This window comes from Daucus carota, chromosome 4 (assembly GCF_001625215.2).
Source record: "Daucus carota subsp. sativus chromosome 4, DH1 v3.0, whole genome shotgun sequence".
In the NCBI taxonomy this organism is placed as follows: Eukaryota; Viridiplantae; Streptophyta; class Magnoliopsida; order Apiales; family Apiaceae; genus Daucus; species Daucus carota.
In genome coordinates, this window is record NC_030384.2 from 16,672,340 (window position 1) to 16,693,242 (window position 20,903).

General features: G+C 36.5%; 1 protein-coding gene across 1 annotated transcript; it reads left to right on the forward strand.

The window, feature by feature from the left end:
• The first annotated feature begins 650 nt into the window (after positions 1-650).
• Positions 651-15,243, forward strand: LOC135152216 (flocculation protein FLO11-like). The gene is made up of 6 exons (XM_064092058.1): positions 651-678; positions 1,774-2,172; positions 11,528-11,859; positions 12,313-13,722; positions 14,029-14,482; positions 15,044-15,243. The coding sequence occupies exons 1-6, from the start codon at positions 651-653 to the stop codon at positions 15,241-15,243; spliced, it is 2,823 nt and encodes a 940-aa protein (XP_063948128.1).
• The last annotated feature ends 5,660 nt before the right edge of the window (positions 15,244-20,903 follow it).

Below are 20,903 nucleotides of genomic sequence, written 5' to 3' on the forward strand. Positions count from 1 at the left end.
TTTAAATAAATTATTCTTGTCTACCTTATAATTACGAAATTGTGAAATTCTCTAGTCTCTGATTTAATATGTTAAATCACACACATAATGTCACAAGCATATTATTGAGCTATGGATTCTATGACAAACTCTGATTTATTGATGAATATTCTGAAAATTATGTCTTTATTCTGAGGTACTTAGAAATTTATTTTCTTTGATGTAAATCTCAGAGTTTAAAATTCGAGAGATTTAATCTTGATTTTTAAATTTTGTACATTTCAGGAGTACAAATATTCAGAGAATATGAAGGGAGTATTTCAAACGGATGTATTGTTAGTGGGTTTACATAAAAAACATTTTAATAGGAGAACGTGTAATCAGCATTTATTACTGCACATGTTTTACTGCGCTCATGATTATCACTCTCTTTTCTCTATCCCACTAACATTCAACTACCAGTTAAAATCTGACAGGTGTCCAAGTGAACAAAGAGTCCAAGCGTGTACAGCTAAACAAAATCTGAAGAGTTTATCATCAGATTTTATTGCTTCTTCTTCACTTCTACACTTAATCTTTACACACAAACTCTTACTCTCTTCTCTCTGAAATTCAAATTCTCTCACACACATTTTCTCAAACACATCTCTCTACTCACATTCTCTGTTAAAATGGCAACTACAGCATTCATCTTTGCAGGTGTGGAATTTGTCACCAATAACCATGCTGCTATCCTAAACACTGCCGACGCTCCAAGGGATTATCATCCTATGCAGCAATTTCTGGCACAGAGTGCCATTGCTACCGCTCTCACAGCTCCTGCCAGACTCTCAGGAAGCCAGATCATAAACTTCTGGAGGACGGGTAAGTATGACAATGGTGGTGAAGAGGGATCACCATCGATTGTGTTTTCATATGAAGGGGAGGAGTATTTTGTTACTCCAGCCACAGTCAGAACTGCTTTCAATCTTCCAGAGCTTGACACTGCTTATATTACAAATGGAGATGCAAATCTGAGAACAATGATGACTGATTTGGGTTACAGTGAATCACTAGACAAATTGGGACAACTAAAGCGCCCAGGGCTCAGAAGAGAATGGAGTTTCTTCTTCGACTGCATCACCAGGGCTTTTCAAAAGAAGTCTACAAACTGGGATGCCATTCCAATGGACATGCTGCAGATTGGGTATTCTCTGATCTACTCTACTAATTTTGATTTTGGTAGATTAGTTCTTAGAAATATTGGTGAAAGAATGCATGAGAATAAACAAGTCATATATTTCTCACGATTCTGTCAATTATTGTTCAATGCTACTGTTGGTGAGGTAGATTTTGGTGTTGATGATGAGATCAAGCCATTTAAGCTTCACAAAAGAGTGTTTAAGGACCTCATCTCCAAGGATGAGAAGTATCCAATTCAGAGACCTCTTCTGATTCCAGCTCAAGTTAGAGCTAGGATGGACATGCCCCCAGTACAACAACCACAACAACCTCAACCTCTAGTCTCTCCTACAATTCCCAATCAACCCAGAACTTCTGCATCCAAGTCCAAAAGGGCTGCAAAGTCTGATGCAGCCCCTTCTACTGCAAAAAGAACAAGAACCTCTGTTGCTACACATGTTCTGAAACCAAACACTGATGAGCAGACAAACACTGATGAGCCAGTAAACTCTGAAGCTCACTTAAACTCTGATGCTCCAAACTCTGAGATCCCAGTACACACTGAAGCTGCTACTCCTCAAAAGCAGAAGAAAAGAAGAAGACTTGTTGCAGCATATGAATATGATGATCTAGAACCTGCACAAGATGCAAACTCTGAACCTACTCCTACAACAGCCTCTGAACCTGTTCAAGCCAGTCCTCAGAAGTCAGCCAGATTCAAATTAAGGGCTCAAAAGCCTGCAAGGGCAAAAGTTCCAGTCACTGACATAACAGACTTCACAGTTGAGGAAGAGCAAACACCATCAACTCAAGTTGCTGAACAGTCTCAAGCTCTGATGGTGCTTCCTATCCAAGCTGTTCCACTAACATCTCCTACAGCTTCTTCTACTTCATCTGAAGTAGATGAAGAAATTGTTTGCAAGGAACAAGCTACAACTGAAGCTGGAGCAAATATGTCTGATCCTCATACTCCAGTATCTGATCATGGACCCTCCACTCCAATTCCTACTTCTCCAATGAAAATTCCAGAGGGTGCCATAGTTCATGATACAGCTCCAGAAAACTACAGGTCTGATGTAGTTGATGAATCTGACAGAGTAGCTATGGAAGCTCTACAGTCTCTTGCTCAGACTGGTGAAGAGCCTATCAAATCACAGTCTGAAGCTCAAGAAAAATCTGCTCAAGATACTGTGGAGAAAGTTGCTGATCCTGTTCCTGAAACTGACAAAGCAAACTCTGATGCTGATACTGATGATAATGACAGTTCAGATACTGACAAGGATGAAGATGATGGAGTTCCTCTGACACAACAAAAGTGGGAGTCTACTAGCCAGTACAATGCAAGGCTACAAACTCTGAATACAGACTCTGAGCCACTTCCCAGGGATCTTCAGGTTGATCCACCAAATGAAGTCTGGGACAAACTCTGGTTGAGCCATCAACATTCTCTGGAGCCAACTAAAGCTGAAGAATTCTTATCTATGGCAGAGAATAAAATTTCAAACTCTGATGTTATGTCAAGCCTCAAAGGCACAATTCTCTATCTGAAGACATTTCATCCTGCTCATGCCCAGACATCTAAATCAATAGATGGTCTAAGAACAGAGGTGGCCAAAGTCAAGGAGACAAATGATCTGGAAAAGAAAAGGACCATGCTACCTCTGAAAGAAAATGTACAGAAGCTGGTGACTGCCAATGAATCTCTGGACAAACGGATGATCATGATTGAATCCAATCAAGAAAAGATGTCCAAGCAGCTGGAAGCCATCCAATCCTCACTTTCTCTAATCACATCAATACTGATTCCTGATGAGGATGATGTCAAAAAGGGGGAGAGAGTAGCTAAAGTCAAATGCAAGTCTACTACTCAAACTCTGAAGAGAAAGAAGAAGGATGATGATGATGATGATGTTGATGATTTCACAAAGCACAAAAGATTTCAATCAGGGACTGGTGGAAGAGTTTCAAACTCTGACAGTCAGAAACAATCTAAGCAAAGCACAAAGTCTGCTCCAACATATAATTTCACATCTGGATCTAAGCAAAGACCAGTGACTGGATCAGATAAACCCATGACTGATGAAGAGCTTGCTAGATTGATTTTTGAACAAGAAAATCCAGAAGCCAATTTGGATTTGGAGTTGATTGCTGCAGAGGAAGCTGAGCTGAAAAAGGAACATGTTGAAGCTATAAACTCTGGAAAGATCCAAAAACCTGCAAAGTCAACTACCAAGCCAAAAGAGAAAGGGATATTGATCAAGGAAGCTACTGTTGCTGATCAGAGTTTACCAGTCAAAAGGGTATACTCTGAAGATGAATATACTTCCAAGGGCAAAAGCAAAGTAGATGAACATCTGGAAAAAGGCTGGGAAAAGAAGAAGTCTACAACCTCTGACAAGGATCAAGTTGTAAAGGAAAAGAAAACAGAAGCTGCAATCTCTGACAAAGCTCATGTTGCAGAACCTCAAAAAGAAAGATTAACCTCTGACATAGCTCATGTTAATAAGGATGCAAAGAAGGACACAACCTCTGACAAGGCTCAAGCTGTGTTCAAACCAACAACTACTCCACTGGCTGGATTTGCTAAGCCTACTCTGATGACTGAGATAAGCTTTGAAAAGGGCTCAATTCAACCAATCTCTCATCGTAAGGCAGGAAGAGATAAAGGAGGGCTGGGATCCAAATATGAAAAATTTGATCAGAGTATAGGATCAAGACCAGATGACCCCTCATCTCTCTGTGCTCCCAGGACTGGAGTATTGCAAGACAAAATGGATAAACTTGATTCAGTCCAGTTGGTGAAGAATGACAGAGGAGATAATATTCTTATCTACTTCATGTCTGATGGAATAGTGTTTAGAGTACTTGAAGCAGATCTATATGCTAAACACTGGGAAGAATTGAGATATGTCTCACACATATTTCTTGTAAAGAACAAGTCATGCCAACACATCTCCAACCTGCTCAAGGATCAAATCAGAAGAAAGATGGGTATTACAGGAAACAAAAATGCTGGACCTTTCATTCCTAAATACCTCAATCATAAAGGACAGCTGGTTGAGATGAAGAAAAATTCAGCAAAAATTGAAACAATAGGTGGAATCAGAACTCTTGCATTTAATGAAGAGTCTGATAAAGCTTACAATATCAGGCTGGATAGAGACTTGAAGAAGAACAAGATTTATTATCTCAGAGCTGCAATTTATCAAACTGGAGTTTCAGATCCAGAGCTGAGAGAGATCAAGAGACAAATGATTACAGTACTTGAAGAAGCTGAAAGAGAACTCCTCAGAGGGTATCTACAGACAGCAAATGGTGTCTATGAAGCTAAGGAGTAAAGTATCTGTAAGTTTTAAAAGTTTTCTGTTTTATAGTTAAACTCTGTTGCATTTGACTTAAATGTTTTGACATCATCAATTATCTATTAACTTGCACATAATGTATTTATGCACAAGTTGGGGGAGATTGTTAGATATAATTGATGATTACTAATGTTCTTAAAGTTTGTTTTAGAACAGGAATCATCAGAGTTTAATCTGGAAGCTGATCAGAGTTTAGTAAAGTCTGACAGAGTTTAGTAAAGTCTGACAGAGTTTGATAAAGTCTGACCAGAGTTTACATAGTCAAGACTCGTCAGAGTTTACACGTGGAAAGAGCTCAGAAGCGGATATACTTCAAGGAAGGATAGAAGCGGAGGAGTGATTTGCTGACTATGGAAACTAAACAGAAAACTGGAGCAATCTTTGATTGATAGAATTTATTAGCAGATTTATAGGATATCAAATCAGAGATTGATTTTGTAACTGTGTCTATATAAACACAGATTAGGGTTACTCTATAGGAGTTGAGTTATCGAGTACATTGTTTAGAACCCTAGCAGCTCTTAGTGATACAATATAAATCACTGAGAGAGTTTTTGTAACCATCAAAGCTTTGTGAATATAAGAGTTTATTGATTACAATTTCTTATATTGTCTTACTGTGTTACAGATTGTGTTCACTATATCATATTATATAGTGAGTTTATAGGACCTAACACATGACCTTGAAGAGATGTCTCTGGATGACATCTTTGGAAGGTTGAAAACTCATGAACTTGAAATGGAGCAAAGAAGCAAACGACATGGTGGCAAACCCAAACCAGTTGCTCTAAAAGTTCAAGAACAAACAGTTGTGAAAAGCAAAGGAAAAGCTCATGTCAAAAAGTCTGATACTGAGTCATCAAACTCTGATGATGACTCAAACTCTGATATACTGTCAGACTCTGATGACAGTGATACTGAGATGATGCAGCTGGCAGCACTAATGGTAAAAAGCTTCAAGAAGATGGCTTACAAGAACTTCAACAAAGGGAAGAAGTTCTCAAGGAAAGACAGAAACTCTGATAAGAAGGTCTTCAAAAGGAATGAAGGCAAAGAAGAAAAATCTGGAAAATCTGATAAGTCTAAATACACCTGCTTCAATTGTGGAGAGAAAGGACATTTTGCAACTGAGTGCAAGAAATCTAAGAAAGAAAAGGAACAGGCCTTTATCACAAAGAAGGGGAGTTGGGCAGACTCATCAGAATCAGAGGAAGAAGTCAACTATGCCTTGATGGCAAACATGGACAACAGCACTGAGACTGTTGAAACTAAGGTACCTCATTCCACTCTTGCTTTTGATACTGAGGATATAACTGAGTTAAGATTGTTTCTTAAAACTCTGCATGTTAGTTATAGAGATCAGACTTTAGAAAATGACAGACTAAAATCTGAGATCTTGGATGTTAAGAAAAGGAATGATTATCTTGAAAAGGAACTAGTTCAGATGCTAGAAGTTCAGAAGGAAAGAGATGATTCTATCTTTGTTAAAAATGAACTCTTAAAGAAAAATGCTTCTCTTGAATCAGAACTTGCTAAGGAAAGAGAGATAATCAGAACTTGGACTAACTCAGGGAAGACTACTCAGAATATCTTAGAAAGTGGGAACTGGAAGAAAGGGTTAGGTTACTCTGATAAAAATGAAGCTGAGTCATATAAACAAGAAACCATTAAAATTGAAAAACCTAGGGTAGTTTCAGTAAGATTTGTTGCAGAATCAAAGACTGATATACCTAAACAGGTTAACATTGGTTTGATGACTCAGAAACAACTTAAGCATAAGCTCAAGGAGGTTAAGAAAGAAAACAGGATTAAGGAACCTAGGAAAAATAGGAATGGAAAGGTTGGAATAAACAAAAGCAACAGTTATATGCCTATTCCAAATGCTCCTAGGAAAACTTGTCATAATTGTGGTAATCCTAATCATCTTGCTTCTTTTTGCAGGAAAAATAAGGACATAAATGCTATGTCTCCAAAATCAGAAGTTAAGACTAGGAATACTAGATTTAGACCAGAGAATCCTTGTTTTCATTGTGGTAGTTTATGGCATTCCATTTACACTTGTAAGGAAAGCCATAGTTTATATTATGATTATTATGAATTAAAACCTTCTTTGAAGAAAAAGATTGATTCTCCTAGTTCAGCATCTGTTAACAAGTCTGTTAGCACAAACTCTGATTTAAACTCTGATAAATCTTCCGCTGCTAGTGTTAACAAACTTAACAAGAACAAAGGATCCAAGCAAGTCTGGGTCCTTAAAACTAATCATTAGTTGTGTATGTGATTGCAGGGCAACAGGAAGAACATCCTAGTTCTGGACAGTGGATGCTCAGGACATATGACAGGAAATAAAGCCCTGCTATCAGACTTTGTGGAGAAGGCTGGCCCAAATGTTTCTTATGGAGATGGCAACATAGGGAAAACCTTGGGATATGGCAATATCAATCTTGGAAATGTCATCATTCAATCTGTAGCTCTGGTCTCCGGACTTAAGCACAATTTGCTGAGCATAAGTCAAATCTGTGACAGAGGATATCATGTTGATTTCCTGGAGGAACACTGTGAGGTCATCAGTAAAACCACTGGAAAAGTTGTTCTAAAAGGATATAGACATGGGAACATCTATGAAGCCAAGCTATCTTTAAACTCTGAAAGCTCTGCAATCTGTCTACTTGGCAGAGCCAGTATTGAAGAAAGCTGGAACTGGCACAAGAAACTATCTCACCTGAACTTCAATAATATAAATGAGCTTGTGAAGAAAGATCTTGTGAAAGGACTTCCAAAATCAGTTTTTACTCCAGATGGACTCTGTGATTCCTGTCAGAAAGCAAAACAGAGGAAGTCTTCATTTAAAAGTAAAACTGAGTCCTCAATTCTTGAGCCATATCATCTGCTTCATGTTGATCTTTTTGGACCAGTAAATATAATGTCCATTGCAAAGAAGAGATATACTCTGGTCATTGTTGATGAATTTACCAGATATACATGGGTATATTTTCTACACAGCAAGGATGAGACACCATCTTTATTGATTGAGCATGTCAGACAGTTGAACAAAATCTCTAAAGATGCAGTAAAGATCATAAGAAGTGATAATGGCACTGAGTTCAAGAATTTTAAAATGGAGGAGTTCTGTAAAGCAAATGGCATTAAACAGGAATTTTCAGCACCTGGAACACCTCAACAAAATGGTGTTGTAGAAAGGAAGAACAGAACTCTGATTGAAGCTGCTAGAACCATGTTGGAGGAAGCAAAGTTACCAACCTACTTCTGGGCTGAAGCTGTGCAATCTGCCTGTTTCACACAGAATGCAACTCTGATTAACAAGCATGGGAAAACTCCATTTGAAATGGTTAAAGGCAGAAAACCAAATCTCAAATACTTCCATATTTTTGGATGTAATTTTGTTCTGAAAAATCATCCTGAACAGCTAACCAAATTTGATTTAAAAGCTGATGAAGGAATTTTTGTTGGTTATCCTTTATCAACAAAAGCCTTCAGAGTTTATAATCTGAGAACAAGGGTAATCATGGAATCCATTCATGTGTCCTTTGATGATAAGAAAATTACTAGAATGGAAGATTTTGAAGATCATGAGCAACTGAGATTTGAAGATGAAGATGCATTCTCTGATTCCATAAACTCTGACTCTGAGACAACATCAGAACATGTCGCTTCAACTCATCAACCTCAAGCACATGTTGAGGGGGAGCACTTTCAAAATGAAAATCTGGATGAAAATGTTGCAGACTCGGCAGAAAACTCAAACTCTGATTCTGACTCCTCAAACTCTGATCATTCTGCATCAGAGAATCATGAGAACACATCTTTAGGGGGAGCATCAGAAACTCAGAATGCTCATGGAGATAGCATGAATTATGGGGGAGAGACATCAGAGAATCAAAATAATACTGGCATGGATTATGGGGGAGGATCTAGTTCCAGAAATCAACTGCCACATGAAAGGAAGTGGACAAAGTCTCACACACCAGATCTGATCATTGGAGATCCAGATGCTGGAGTGCAAACCAGAACTGCAACAGCAAATGAGTGTTTATTCCATTCATTCCTATCTCAGACAGAACCAAAGAAAGTGGAAGAAGCTTTACAGGATGCAGACTGGGTAACAGCAATGCAGGAGGAGTTAAATGAATTTGAGAGAAATAAAATCTGGACACTTATACCAAGACCAAAGAACAGATCAAAAGTTGGTACTAAGTGGGTTTTCAGAAACAAAACAGACAGTGATGGTGTAATTACAAGAAACAAAGCCAGACTGGTAGCTAAGGGATATTCTCAACAAGAAGGAATTGACTATGATGAGACCTTTGCCCCTGTTGCCAGATTGGAAGCAATCAGAATTTTCTTGGCTTATGCAGCACACAAGAAATTCAGAGTTTACCAGATGGATGTAAAAAGTGCTTTTCTCAATGGGGAGCTGGAGGAAGAGGTATATGTTGAACAACCTCCAGGATTTGTGGACACAAAATTTCCAGATCATGTCTACAGATTGGATAAAGCACTGTATGGACTAAAGCAAGCACCAAGAGCATGGTATGAAACTCTGGCTCAATTTCTTTTGGACAGTGGTTTCAACAGAGGTACAATTGATAAAACTTTATTTTATCTCAACCATGGTAATGATCTGCTTTTAGTTCAAGTCTATGTAGATGATATCATTTTTGGATCTACTAATCCTAAACTCTGTGAGAGATTCTCAAAGCTTATGCAGTCCAGATATCAGATGAGCATGATGGGAGAAATGAGCAATTTTCTGGGACTTCAAGTCAAACAGACTGATGAGGGTATTTTCATTAATCAGTCTAAATATACCAGGAACCTGCTAAAGAAATTTGGCATGCAGGATAGCTCAGCTGCTACCACTCCAATGGCAACAGCCACTAAGTTAGATAAAGATACTGGTTCACCAGTAGAAATTACTAACTACAGAGGTATGATAGGCTCACTACTATATCTGACTGCTAGTAGACCTGATATCATGTTTGCAACCTGTCTCTGTGCAAGATTTCAAGCAGATCCAAGAGAACCACACCTTGTAGCAGTCAAAAGGATTTTCAAATATCTCAAAGGAACAGTTGAGATGGGACTCTGGTATCCCAGAGAATCAGACTTTACACTGATTGGTTACTCTGATGCAGATTTTGCAGGGTGCAAAATAGACAGAAAAAGTACTAGTGGGAGCTGTCAATTTCTAGGAGGAAGATTAGTTTCTTGGTTCAGTAAGAAACAAAAATCTATCTCCACATCCACTGCAGAAGCAGAGTATATTGCTGCAGGAAGCTGTTGTGCTCAGATTTTATGGATGAAGAATCAACTACTGGACTATGGGTTAACTCTGACTCAAATTCCTATTTATTGTGATAACCAAAGTGCTATTGCTATGACAGGAAATCCAGTACAACATTCCATGACCAAGCACATCAGCATAAGGTATCATTTTATCAGAGAACATGTGATGGAAGGAACAGTAGAGCTTCACTTTGTTCCAACAGATCAGCAGTTGGCAGATATCTTCACCAAACCTCTGGCTGAAGCAACATTTACAAGGCTTGTAAACGAATTAGGGATGATCTCTGGTCCTCTCTAAACTCTGATACATTGCATGATACCTTATCTGTTAGTATTTGTTATTATAAATCTGATCTACAACTGCATCTGTTGTTCTCTGATCAGATTCTGATAATTATACTCTGATTTGATAAACTCTGATATTTAAACTCTGACCCGACAAACTCTGATGACTTGAATTTTTCATGATGAAAGATACTCCTGTGCAGAATATGTTGCAAATACCTGAATTAAGTCATAAACGTCTCTAAAGTCTGATTTTTGTGATATTACAGCTGTGGAAACTTTTGACACACAACACATGATTTAATTTGTTACTTAGACTGTCTTACTTCTTAAATATTAGACATGTACTCAGTAAAGAACTTGTTTTACTCCTCTTATGAGCTAAGAGTTAATTAGTTTCAGTTATGGATCCTCAAGATATTTCTTCTCAGAAAAAGAAAACAATAGAAAACAATCTCAGGTACTCCTTTGAGATCTTAGAAAATTTGTGAAAGGAAAGATCCAAGTGCACTGCTGGTATTAAGCAAATGCATCAAAAATTAAAATAATTTTTGGGGACTTTTCACATTCTCTGATTACTGGAGAAATACTCTGAGAAAACAAAAGTCTGATAAAGGTTATGACTCACTTACCATGAGGAGTTTCCTTCCAAAAGACAGGTGCGATTCAAAAGAGAAGAAATGGTTTACTCTGATCCATATTATGAGAAACTCGGCTTATGAGGTGTTTAAAACATTTTCTGATTATCTGATTCTTTCTAATATTATTTAAGAAATCTGACAATCTCTGTGACACAAGAGAATTCATGTTAACACACACCTCACTCCACTTCTGTGATTAACAATTTTTTTGACTTCGAGTAATTTTTGACTGGAGTTAAATAAATATTTGCAAACCCTGAGGAACAAGTGTCATGTAGACCTTGAATATTTATCTCTCATTATTACAAGATTCTATGATCACTCTTTGGATTGTCATATTATAAGTCATTTATTTAAACTCTGGTCAATGGTCAGCTTCTGATCGAAGTCAGAGTTAAAATAAATAATTCTTTGGTTGAGTAAATATTAGTCTTTATTATCAAACGGTATAAAATCCATTTGAATTCCTGAGTGGAGAAAAACACGGTGAATAATTATGTTTTCTCGGTAATTGGTGCACAGTAATACATGCGTACACTCCACTATCACGCCTGTCATGATTACACTCCACTACCGCTTACTCTGACCACTGTGCATCTGCCACGTGCCCCACTAACTCAGAGATCAGAATTTCGTGTTTACACTCATATATATATCGATTTTGAATTTTTAACTCTTCACTTTTCACACACGATTTTTACTCTCTCTCTCTCAAACCCTCTTCTCATTTTCTCTCCAACACTTTGTCAAACAACATACCTGCATAACCTCAAACTCTCATTTTCTTTTCAGAAATCATGTCAACAACTGCTTTCGAGTTCGATGGAGCAAAGTTTGTCACCAACAACTACTCCGCCATCCTGGATAACGATGAAGCCCCCAAAGAGTTTCATCTTATTCAAGATTTCTTGGCTCACAGTGAGCTGATGTATGCTCTGACCCAGCCAGAGCTAATCTCTCCTTCCGAGGTTCTCACCTTCTGGAGGACAACAAATTACGATGATGGAGGTGAAAATGGTTCTCCATCTCTCACCTGCGATTATGAAGGTCAAGAGTATGTTGTCTCACCAGCGACTGTTAGGAAGGCTCTTCATCTTCCTGAAGAGAAGAAGTATGATGCTTCAGTACCCACTCAGACCTTGCGAGACATGATGATTTTTCTTGGGTATTCTGCTAGTACAGACAAGATGGGGGAACTTAAGCGTCCACACCTCTGCAAGGAGTGGAGCTTTTTCTATGACTGCATAACCAGGGCTTTTGGTAACAAATGCAGCAATTTTGATGCCATTCCCATCTTCAGTCAGCAGATCGGGTATTCTCTAATCCACAATCTCAAATTTGATATTGCCACATCTATATTGAGATTTATTGGTGATAGGAGAAAAGAAAATATGAATATTGTCTATTATTCAAGATTTTGTCAGCTCATATTTTCTTACTGCTTCCCTGATGTGCCCATTCCTGAAAATGGAAATGAACTCCCATTTAAGATCACCAAAAGAGCTTTTACTGATCTGATTAAGAAGGACAGTAAGAAAACCAATGTACCTGTATTTGCTATTCCTGTGACTGTACAGGATAAACTGAAAGTAGCTTTACCCGACAAGTATGAAGCTTTATTCTCTGATGAGAATATCCCACAGCCTCCATCTCCTGCTCATGAACCAGTAGCAAAATCTGATCCCAAACCAACCTCTGGTTCTTCTCAACAAGGACCAGTTGAAAAATCTTCACCAAAAAGGATACTCAGATCCACCAAAACCCCAACCAAACCCTCCCCTCCTCCTAGAAAAAGAAGATTTCTACAGAAAATTTCAGACTCTAAATCAGATGAAGATATTCCTCCTCCTCCACCAGCAAAGAAACTGAGAAAGAAAATAAAGCCAACCTCTATTACTGATCTGACTGTGGAACCACCTCAGTCAGAGGATCCTGAACAAGCCTTGATTCCATTCTCTGATCAATCTGCAGAGCCCCTATTGATTGAACCTCTTTCTGCAATGCCACTTGATATTGCTGCAGCTGACAAACAAATGTTAGAGTCAACCTCTGATCACAATGATCAGACAGAGGGAAACAAGTCTGTTGAAGAAAGAATTGCAGCTGATACTGATATATCAGAAAAACCCTCTGATGCACCAAGCAAATCAGAGGATGCACAAATAGAAATGGTACTCCAGCTAATCCAGGATTCTCTGGTTCAACCTGAAGATATTATTGCAGCTCCTGCTCAGGAGATTCCCATGGCTGAAAACTCTGAGGCAGCTACTGAAGCTCTGGAGTCACATACTCTGAGTGTTTTTCTTGCAGACATTGATGATGATGAAGGAACAGAAGTTACATCAACTCCCTTTCAAGCTCCTGGTCTACACTCTATAATCTCTGAGCCAGTCAGAGAAACTACACCAGAAAGGGTTGATTCCCCAATCAAGGCACTGTCACTAGTCAGGGAATCCACTCCTTATATAGCTCCTGCAGTTCCAGGTTCTCCACTTCCATCCTCTGAGCCTGCCAGAAGGAGAATCTGCCACTTATCTTATAATCACAGGATGTGCAGAACCACATCACCTTCTGTTGAAGACAGACTTACTTCTATTGAAGCCACTCAGGCTTCAATGCATTATACTCTAGCAGATTTGAGTGCTTCTGGGGCACAACTGGTACAGGTTCTCACCTCTGCTGATGTCAAAAAGGGGGAGAAAACATCCAAAGACAAATGCAAACCTGATCAGCAAATAAAAAGGAAAAAGCCAGATGATGATGAGGAAGAAAAAGGGGAGATGAACAAACAGCAAAAGCTGCTGCAGATCAAAGAAACAAAGAAGAACAGTAGTAAAGAAGCAGCAAGCTCTGAGAGACCACCACTCAGAGAATCTCAAAAACAGAAATCTATGAAATTGACTGTTATAACTCAAGCTCAGAGTATAAGCAAAGCAGTCAGAGATTCAGATGCTATATCTAAAGAGATAAATCTTGTGAACTCTGAGGTGGAAAAGAAGAAAGAAAAATTGATTGCTGAAGCTGAAAAGTTGATTGAAGCTGCAGACCCTGAGTCTCAGAAATTTTGTCAAACTCTGAAGTTCAGAGGCAGAGAAACCACTCTCTTCTATAAATCTCCTTCCTTGCAAGCAATTGATGAAGCTATGGCAAGGAAAATCTTTGAAAAAGAAAATCCAGGAGTAGATATTGAGGCCATCAGACTTGAAGAAGAAAGATTGGCTGCTGAGAAGAAGAAGATCAGCAAAACAAAGTCTGATGAGCAAAGACAGATTACTGATTCCTCTCAGAAACAGAAGATTCCAAAGCAAAAGGGAATAGTAATCAGTGAGGTGAACTACACTGATATCAACAGACCAAGAACCAGATCTCAAACTCTGTCTGAGTCTGACTCAAAAGACAAAGGAAAGAAACCAGTTGATGTAGTTCCTCCAGTTCCTACTATGCCAAAGAAGTCAATAATCACATTAGCACCAGAGAATCCTACTAAGAGGATGATCAAGCTGAGCAAGAATATACACATAATTGCTAATGTCTCTGATCAAGCAGAAGGAAAGGAAGCTGGATTGGTCAGAAGAAGAAAAGGTGAATTCAAGTCAATTCCTGAGAAAACTTTAACCTCTGACATTGCTCAAGTTAAAGTTCCAGTAACTCAAGAAAGGATTGAAGACACTAAAGTTTCCTGGTTGAAATTAAACTCTGAGAAGACTCAAGATGATCAGAAGAAAAAGAGTTTATATGGGAGTCTTGGTACAAATTTATACAAGGAAAGTCCAATGCTCACCAGAGTAAGAACTCATGGTACCAGAGGGAAAGAAGCTTATGACTCAACTGGTCTTGGTCACAGAAAAGAAAAGATTCAAACAGGCTCAGCAACTACTTTCAGAGATCCTTATCCCCTGACTGAAAAAGTAGGAGAAGCTGTTACACAGAAGGATCTTGACAAAGTTGAGTCAGTACAGATTTTGATGGACACTCATGATGGGCCAGAAGATAAAGAAAAGATTGCTATATTTCTGGAATCTGGCAGAGTGTATAGAATATCAGAAGCTGATTTATTGCTGAAATCTCTGAGAGAGCTGGAACATTTTCACTACATGTTGGAGATCAAGAATGAAGCTACTCAGAGGTGGTCAGATCTGATGAAGAGAACAATCAGTGAAAAGAGAAGATTCTATGGAGTAAAGTCTGATGATGAATATATTCCACAAATAGCTCAAGATGATGGTTCTGAAATTAGCATGGAAAAGAATAGCTCTGTGATGGAGACTATTGCAAACACCAGAATCTTGGGTTATAACAATGAAGCAGACAGGCCTAGAGTTATTCAGCTTGGAGAAGCAATGAAGAGAAGCAAAGTGAATGCTTTGAGAGCAGCTATCTATCAGACTGGGGATGAAACTGAAGAACTCAGAAATGTCAAAGCCCAGATGATCCAGACTTTGAAGCTGAAGGAAGAAAATCTGATCAACCAGTTTGTCAGAGAAAGCTATGGATATAGGTTGATTTGATAGATAGTTCTGCTGGTTCTGTAAGTTGTAAATAGTCTGTGAATTATTTATGTTATGCATTTGTCCTTGATTGTTTTTGACATCATCAGTAAATATATAGAACTTGTTCATTCTGACTAATGCACAAGTTGGGGGAGATTGTTACATATTTGATGATGTCACAGGTATCTAACTTGTTTAGTGTGCAGAAGCAAATATCAGAGTTTAGCTGGAAATCAGAGTTTAACGACTGCCAGCTGAATCAGAGTTTAAGCAATGATCAGAGTTTGCAGGCGGCTGATTTTCAGGAGCATATCTGACTAAGTAAGGAAGATAAAGATCAAGAGAGATTGTGCGGATCAGGACAGCAGAAGGATAGCTACTGATTAGATTATTTTAGGAAGCAGATAATTGTAAATCAATCAGTAGATATCATGAAACTGTGTATATAAACACAGCTTAGGGTTTACTCTATATGAGTTATCAATTGAATATCATTCGTGTAACCTAGCAGCTCTTAGTGATAAAATATAAATCACCAAGAGATTATTTGTAAGCTACTGTGATTTGTGAATAAGAGTTTAGTTGAATTATTCTCTTATACTGGTGTTCTGTTTTTGATTGTGTTCACTATATTATCTTATATAGTGAGTTTATTCGGCCTAACAAATTCTAATTTACAGCAACAAATTATGATTTCAGTAAGAAAACTACAAGAATTTCGAGCATCAAACTCCAATCGTTGAGCCCTGAATTTCGAGATGGGGCATAGATATGCAAGATTGTTTTTGAGGATGATGGAAGTAGTTAATCAAATATGTACATATGGTGAAGATATCACCCAATAAAAAGTCATAAAAAAATAGCTATGAGTTTACCAGAAAATTATGATGGGAGATGGTAAAACTTGTTTGAACATGCACAAAGGTACAATTTTAATGGAAACAAAGAAGGCAAAAGAAGTTATTCATAATATATTAGTTTCGAATCTGCAAAAAATCTTTTTAAGTTTTGGGCAACTCATTTAAAATGCTTAATGTGTCACATTTAAATAGTATTGCTGCAAAATCTATGAACATCTTACTAGTAAAAATGGTCCCAACAAAAAGGCGTTGTTAGAAATCGCGATTTTGCTGATGAATGGCCTTGCTATGATCTCCAATAGGTCATACGCCCCAACTGCAGATCATTGATGTGCACGGATTTGTTTTTGGACTTGGTTGACACCCAGAGTCAACATATATGATGTGTATAAGAGATGTAATTTTGTCAGTGTTCGAAGAAGAAGTAAAGCAAGAAGTTTGGTGGAAGGCATGGAAGAAGAGATCAAACTGATAGAGAAAAATTAAACATGAGAAGTTGTAAAATGTCCAAAATCCTAAAAAGTTATTAGATTGAAAAGGATATACAAAATAATGTTAAGTGTTATGATTTATCATGTAAAAGTTTAGATTAATTTTATAACCATCATTTTCAATGGTTATTATAGATAATTGTTGATGCAGTATAGCCCCAACGGCTTGTGAGAATGTGGAAGGAGATGTTCCTGATGATTTGTGGTTGAGTACGAATTTAGCTAATTTCTGATAATAGAATATTACACTAACCAAAATTTGTATACAAGTTATATGTAACAATTTATATACAAGATACATGTAAAAGTTTACATCCATCCATGAGAATATTGAGCAGTTGTTTCGAATGGAGTGAGACCGTATCTGTATGGCCCGAAACTTCAAATATGAGCCTCCTAGTTGCGTCATCAGCACTGACTGGACGCCGCCACTATTCCGCAACATTTGCCATTACTTTTAGCTCCCCTGCAGCTGTAAGGTACAAGATGTTCTACTCGTTGCCTAAGTAGAGCGGCTACATTGATTGAGTCTACAAAATTTTGCATGGAACATGATTTCAATGTGATAAAAATAGCTCTATATTTTTTGAATTATTCATTTAAGAATCTTTTGTAGCTCTAATATCACACTAAAAAATTATATTCTAAAGAACATGTATCATAAGTTTCTTGGAAATGCTCTCAACAAGAGATTTACTAGCATTTATTTCAAAATTAAAGAACATGTCCCCAAGTATAATGTTAAAAATAACAATAAAACAGATGCTGAGATATTGAAAACTATTGCATTCTTAATGTAGTAGATGAATTCTGTTTTAGTTTTTAAATAGACCAGGTTTAAGGGAAAAGATCTAGTTGCCTCGTATTCAATTAATAGTAGTGGTCAATAACCTTGGAGGAAGATGATGTTGAACCACCCATCTTAATTCTGGAAGCTGACTACTAGGAAGCATGTGATATATAAGTTTCAACCAAAAATGGACAAAAATATTTTGTTTTGTCATATCTATCTCACATACCTCTAAATTAATTGGAGCATAATCTTCATTGTTTACCAAGTTATTTCTAATGATATCAACACACTTGCAAAACAAAAAAATCATGGTTAGATATATAATTTTCTAATTCTCAATAACATCTATAATTGAATAAAAAGTACTTTGGATCAAAATTTTATTACTATTAATTTATTAATCCCTTTAGCGAAAAAAATTATAGTCAACTATGTTCATACCTGCTCCACAACCAAACATATCAGGGACATCTCCTTCCCCATTCTCACCCGCTGTGTGAGAAGACTTGCATCAATACGCATCTAGAACAACGAGATGGTTTCATAATGCGTCTAAAGTTTACAATAAAAATCATAACAAAAATTTTATGAGTTCTCAAGAAAAAATCTTACATGAATTGAATTACAAAGAATGAGTTGTTATGGATAATTAATTGGTGTTTATTGGAAACAGATGACTACACTGCCGCACACAATTTAGGTTTGTGTAGTCTACACGGGGACATAGGGAGAAATCTTGGAATTTAAGCTACACTACTTATGATCTTAGCCGTCCATTACAAATTCTAGATCCTTCTACGATTTTAACGGTCAGGATGATAAAACTAATAATTTAAAATAAATAACACTTTAAAATTATTATTAAGGTGTTTAGTTTTGTTGGAAAATTTAATATTCATGTTCATTATTATCCTAATATTGATAAAATTATAATTATTTAAAGAGTTAATAAATTAATATAGACAGTGAATTATAATGTTGCTAGCATTAGAAATTCACATTAATATTACATATTCAATAAAATATTATTTTAAATTAAATGATATCTAATGTTATTTAGGGAGTAAAATTAAATTAAAGAGCAATAAGTTATGTTACTTTAAAAAAATCTATTTCTTTTACATAATTTTTTATAAAAATTTAATTTGAAAACAAGAATAATACATTACAACAATCCATTTAATATTAATTATTATTTTAAAATTCAAATTAATTTTAAAACGTAAGACCAACTTCTTATAAGCAAATAGGTATTATTTATAACTAACATTAACATCTTAATATAAATGGTATATATTGAACAACAAATAGAAACATGCACTTAAAATATACTCCCTCCGTCTCAATTTATAGGTCCAATTTGGAATAAACACGCATATTAAGAAAAAAGTTGGTTAGGTAGAATCTTATCTCATGTATCATTAATTAGTGCATTGATAAGTGAGAATATAGTTGAGTTTCAAAAAAATCACGATAAATATAGGGATTTAGTGCATTGAGAAATGAAAATAATGTTGATTTTCAAAAAAGTCACAATTAATATGTAAATTTGTATTGAAAGAAGAGAGGGACAAGTGTTTTGGGACAAATTTTTTTTCCAAAATGGACCTATAAATTGAGACGGAGGGAGTATTAAATAAAAAATAACTGACCATGAAGCCTAAAGCTTAGGAAGAAAAGATGTCTTCAAGTTTTGTGTGATTGTTTTCACTATGTCTGTTTGCGATGTATCTTAGCATTGCTATCTTCTCTCTGTTATTCTGACTTAGCACACGTCTTTCTGCTTCTAATTCTAATTTACAGCAACAAATTATGATTTCAGTAAGAAAACTACAAGAATTTCGAGCATCAAACTCCAATCGTTGAGCCCTGAATTTCGAGATGGGGCATAGATGTGCAAGATTGTTTTTGAGGATGATGGAAGTAGTTAATCAACTATGTACATATGGTGAAGATATCACCCAATAAAAAGTCATAGAAAAAATAGCTATGAGTTTACCAGAAAATTATGATGGGAGATGATAAAACTTGTTTGAACATGCACAAAGGTACAATTTCAATGGAAACAAAGAAGGCAAAAGAAGTTATTCATAATATATTAGTTTCGAAACTGCAAAAATTCTTTTAAGTTTTAGGCAACTCATTTAAAATGCTTAATGTGTCACATTTAAATAGTATTGCTGCAAAATCTATGAACATCTTACTAGTAAAAATGGTCCCAACAAAAAGGCGTTGTTAGAAATCGCGATTTTGCTGATGGATGGCCTTGCCTTGATCTCCAACAGGTCATTCGCCCCAACTGCAGATCATTGATGTGCACGGATTTGTTTTTGGACTTCTCCCAAAAGGCTTCATATTAATTGAGTACTTTGACTCTTTATTTTGGACTTGGTTGACACCCAGAGTCAACATATATGATGTGTATAAGAGATGTAATTTTGTCAGTGTTCGAAGAAGAAGTAAAGCAAGAAGTTTGGTGGAAGGCATGGAAGAAGAGATCAAACTGATAGAGAAAAATTAAACATGAGAAGTTGTAAAATGTCCAAAATCCTAAAAAGTTATTAGATTGAAACAGATATACAAAATAATGTTTAGTGTTATGATTTATCATGTAAAAGTTTAGATTAATTTTATAACCATCATTTTCAATGGTTATTATAGATAATTGTTGATGCAGTATAGCCCCAACGGCTTGTGAGAATGTGGAAGGAGATGTTCATGATGATTTGTGGTTGAGTACGAATTTAGCTAATTTCTGATAATAGAATATTACACTAACCAAAATTTGTATACAAGTTAACAATTAATATACAAGATACATGTAAAAGTTTACATCCATCCATGAGAATATTTAGCAGTTGTTTCGAATGGAGTGAGACCGTATCTGTATGGCCCGAAACTTCAAATATGAGCCTCCTAGTTGCGTCATCAGCACTGACGCGACGCCGCCACTATTCCGCAACATTTGCCATTACTTTTAGCTCCCCTGCAGCTGTAAGGTACAAGATGTTCTACTCGTTGCCTAAGCAGAGCGGCTACAGTGATTGAGTCTTCAAAATTTGGCATGGCACATGATTTCAATGTGATAAAAATAGCTCTATATTTTTTGAATTATTCATTTAAGAATCTTTTGTAGCTCTAATATCACACTAACAAATTATATTCTAAAGAACATGTATCATAAGTTTTTTGGAAATGCTCTCAACAAGAGATTTACTAGCATTTCTTTCAAAATTAAAGAACATGTCCCCAAGTATAATCTTAAAAACTAACAATAAAACAGATGCTGAGATATTGAAAACTATTGCATTCTTAATGTAGTAGATGAATTCTGTTTTAGTTTTTAAATAGACCAAGTTTAAGGGAAAAGATCTAGTTGCCTCGTATTCAATTAATAGTAGTGGTCAATAACCTTGGAGGAAGATGATGTTGAACCACCCATCTTAATTCTGGAAGCTGACTACTAGGAAGCATGTGATATATAAGATTCAACCAAAATGTGGAAAAAAATATTTTGTTTTGTCATATCTATCT

Excerpts from the sequence above, each read along its gene's own strand:
- LOC135152216 (XM_064092058.1), top strand. The coding sequence starts at position 651 with ATGGCAACTACAGCATTCATCTTTGCAG. Across the intron at positions 679-1,773 it reads TACAGCATTCATCTTTGCAG|AACCTGCACAAGATGCAAAC; the intron begins GTGTGGAATTTG and ends ATGATGATCTAG. Across the intron at positions 13,723-14,028 it reads TAAATCTTGTGAACTCTGAG|AAGATTCCAAAGCAAAAGGG; the intron begins GTGGAAAAGAAG and ends TCTCAGAAACAG.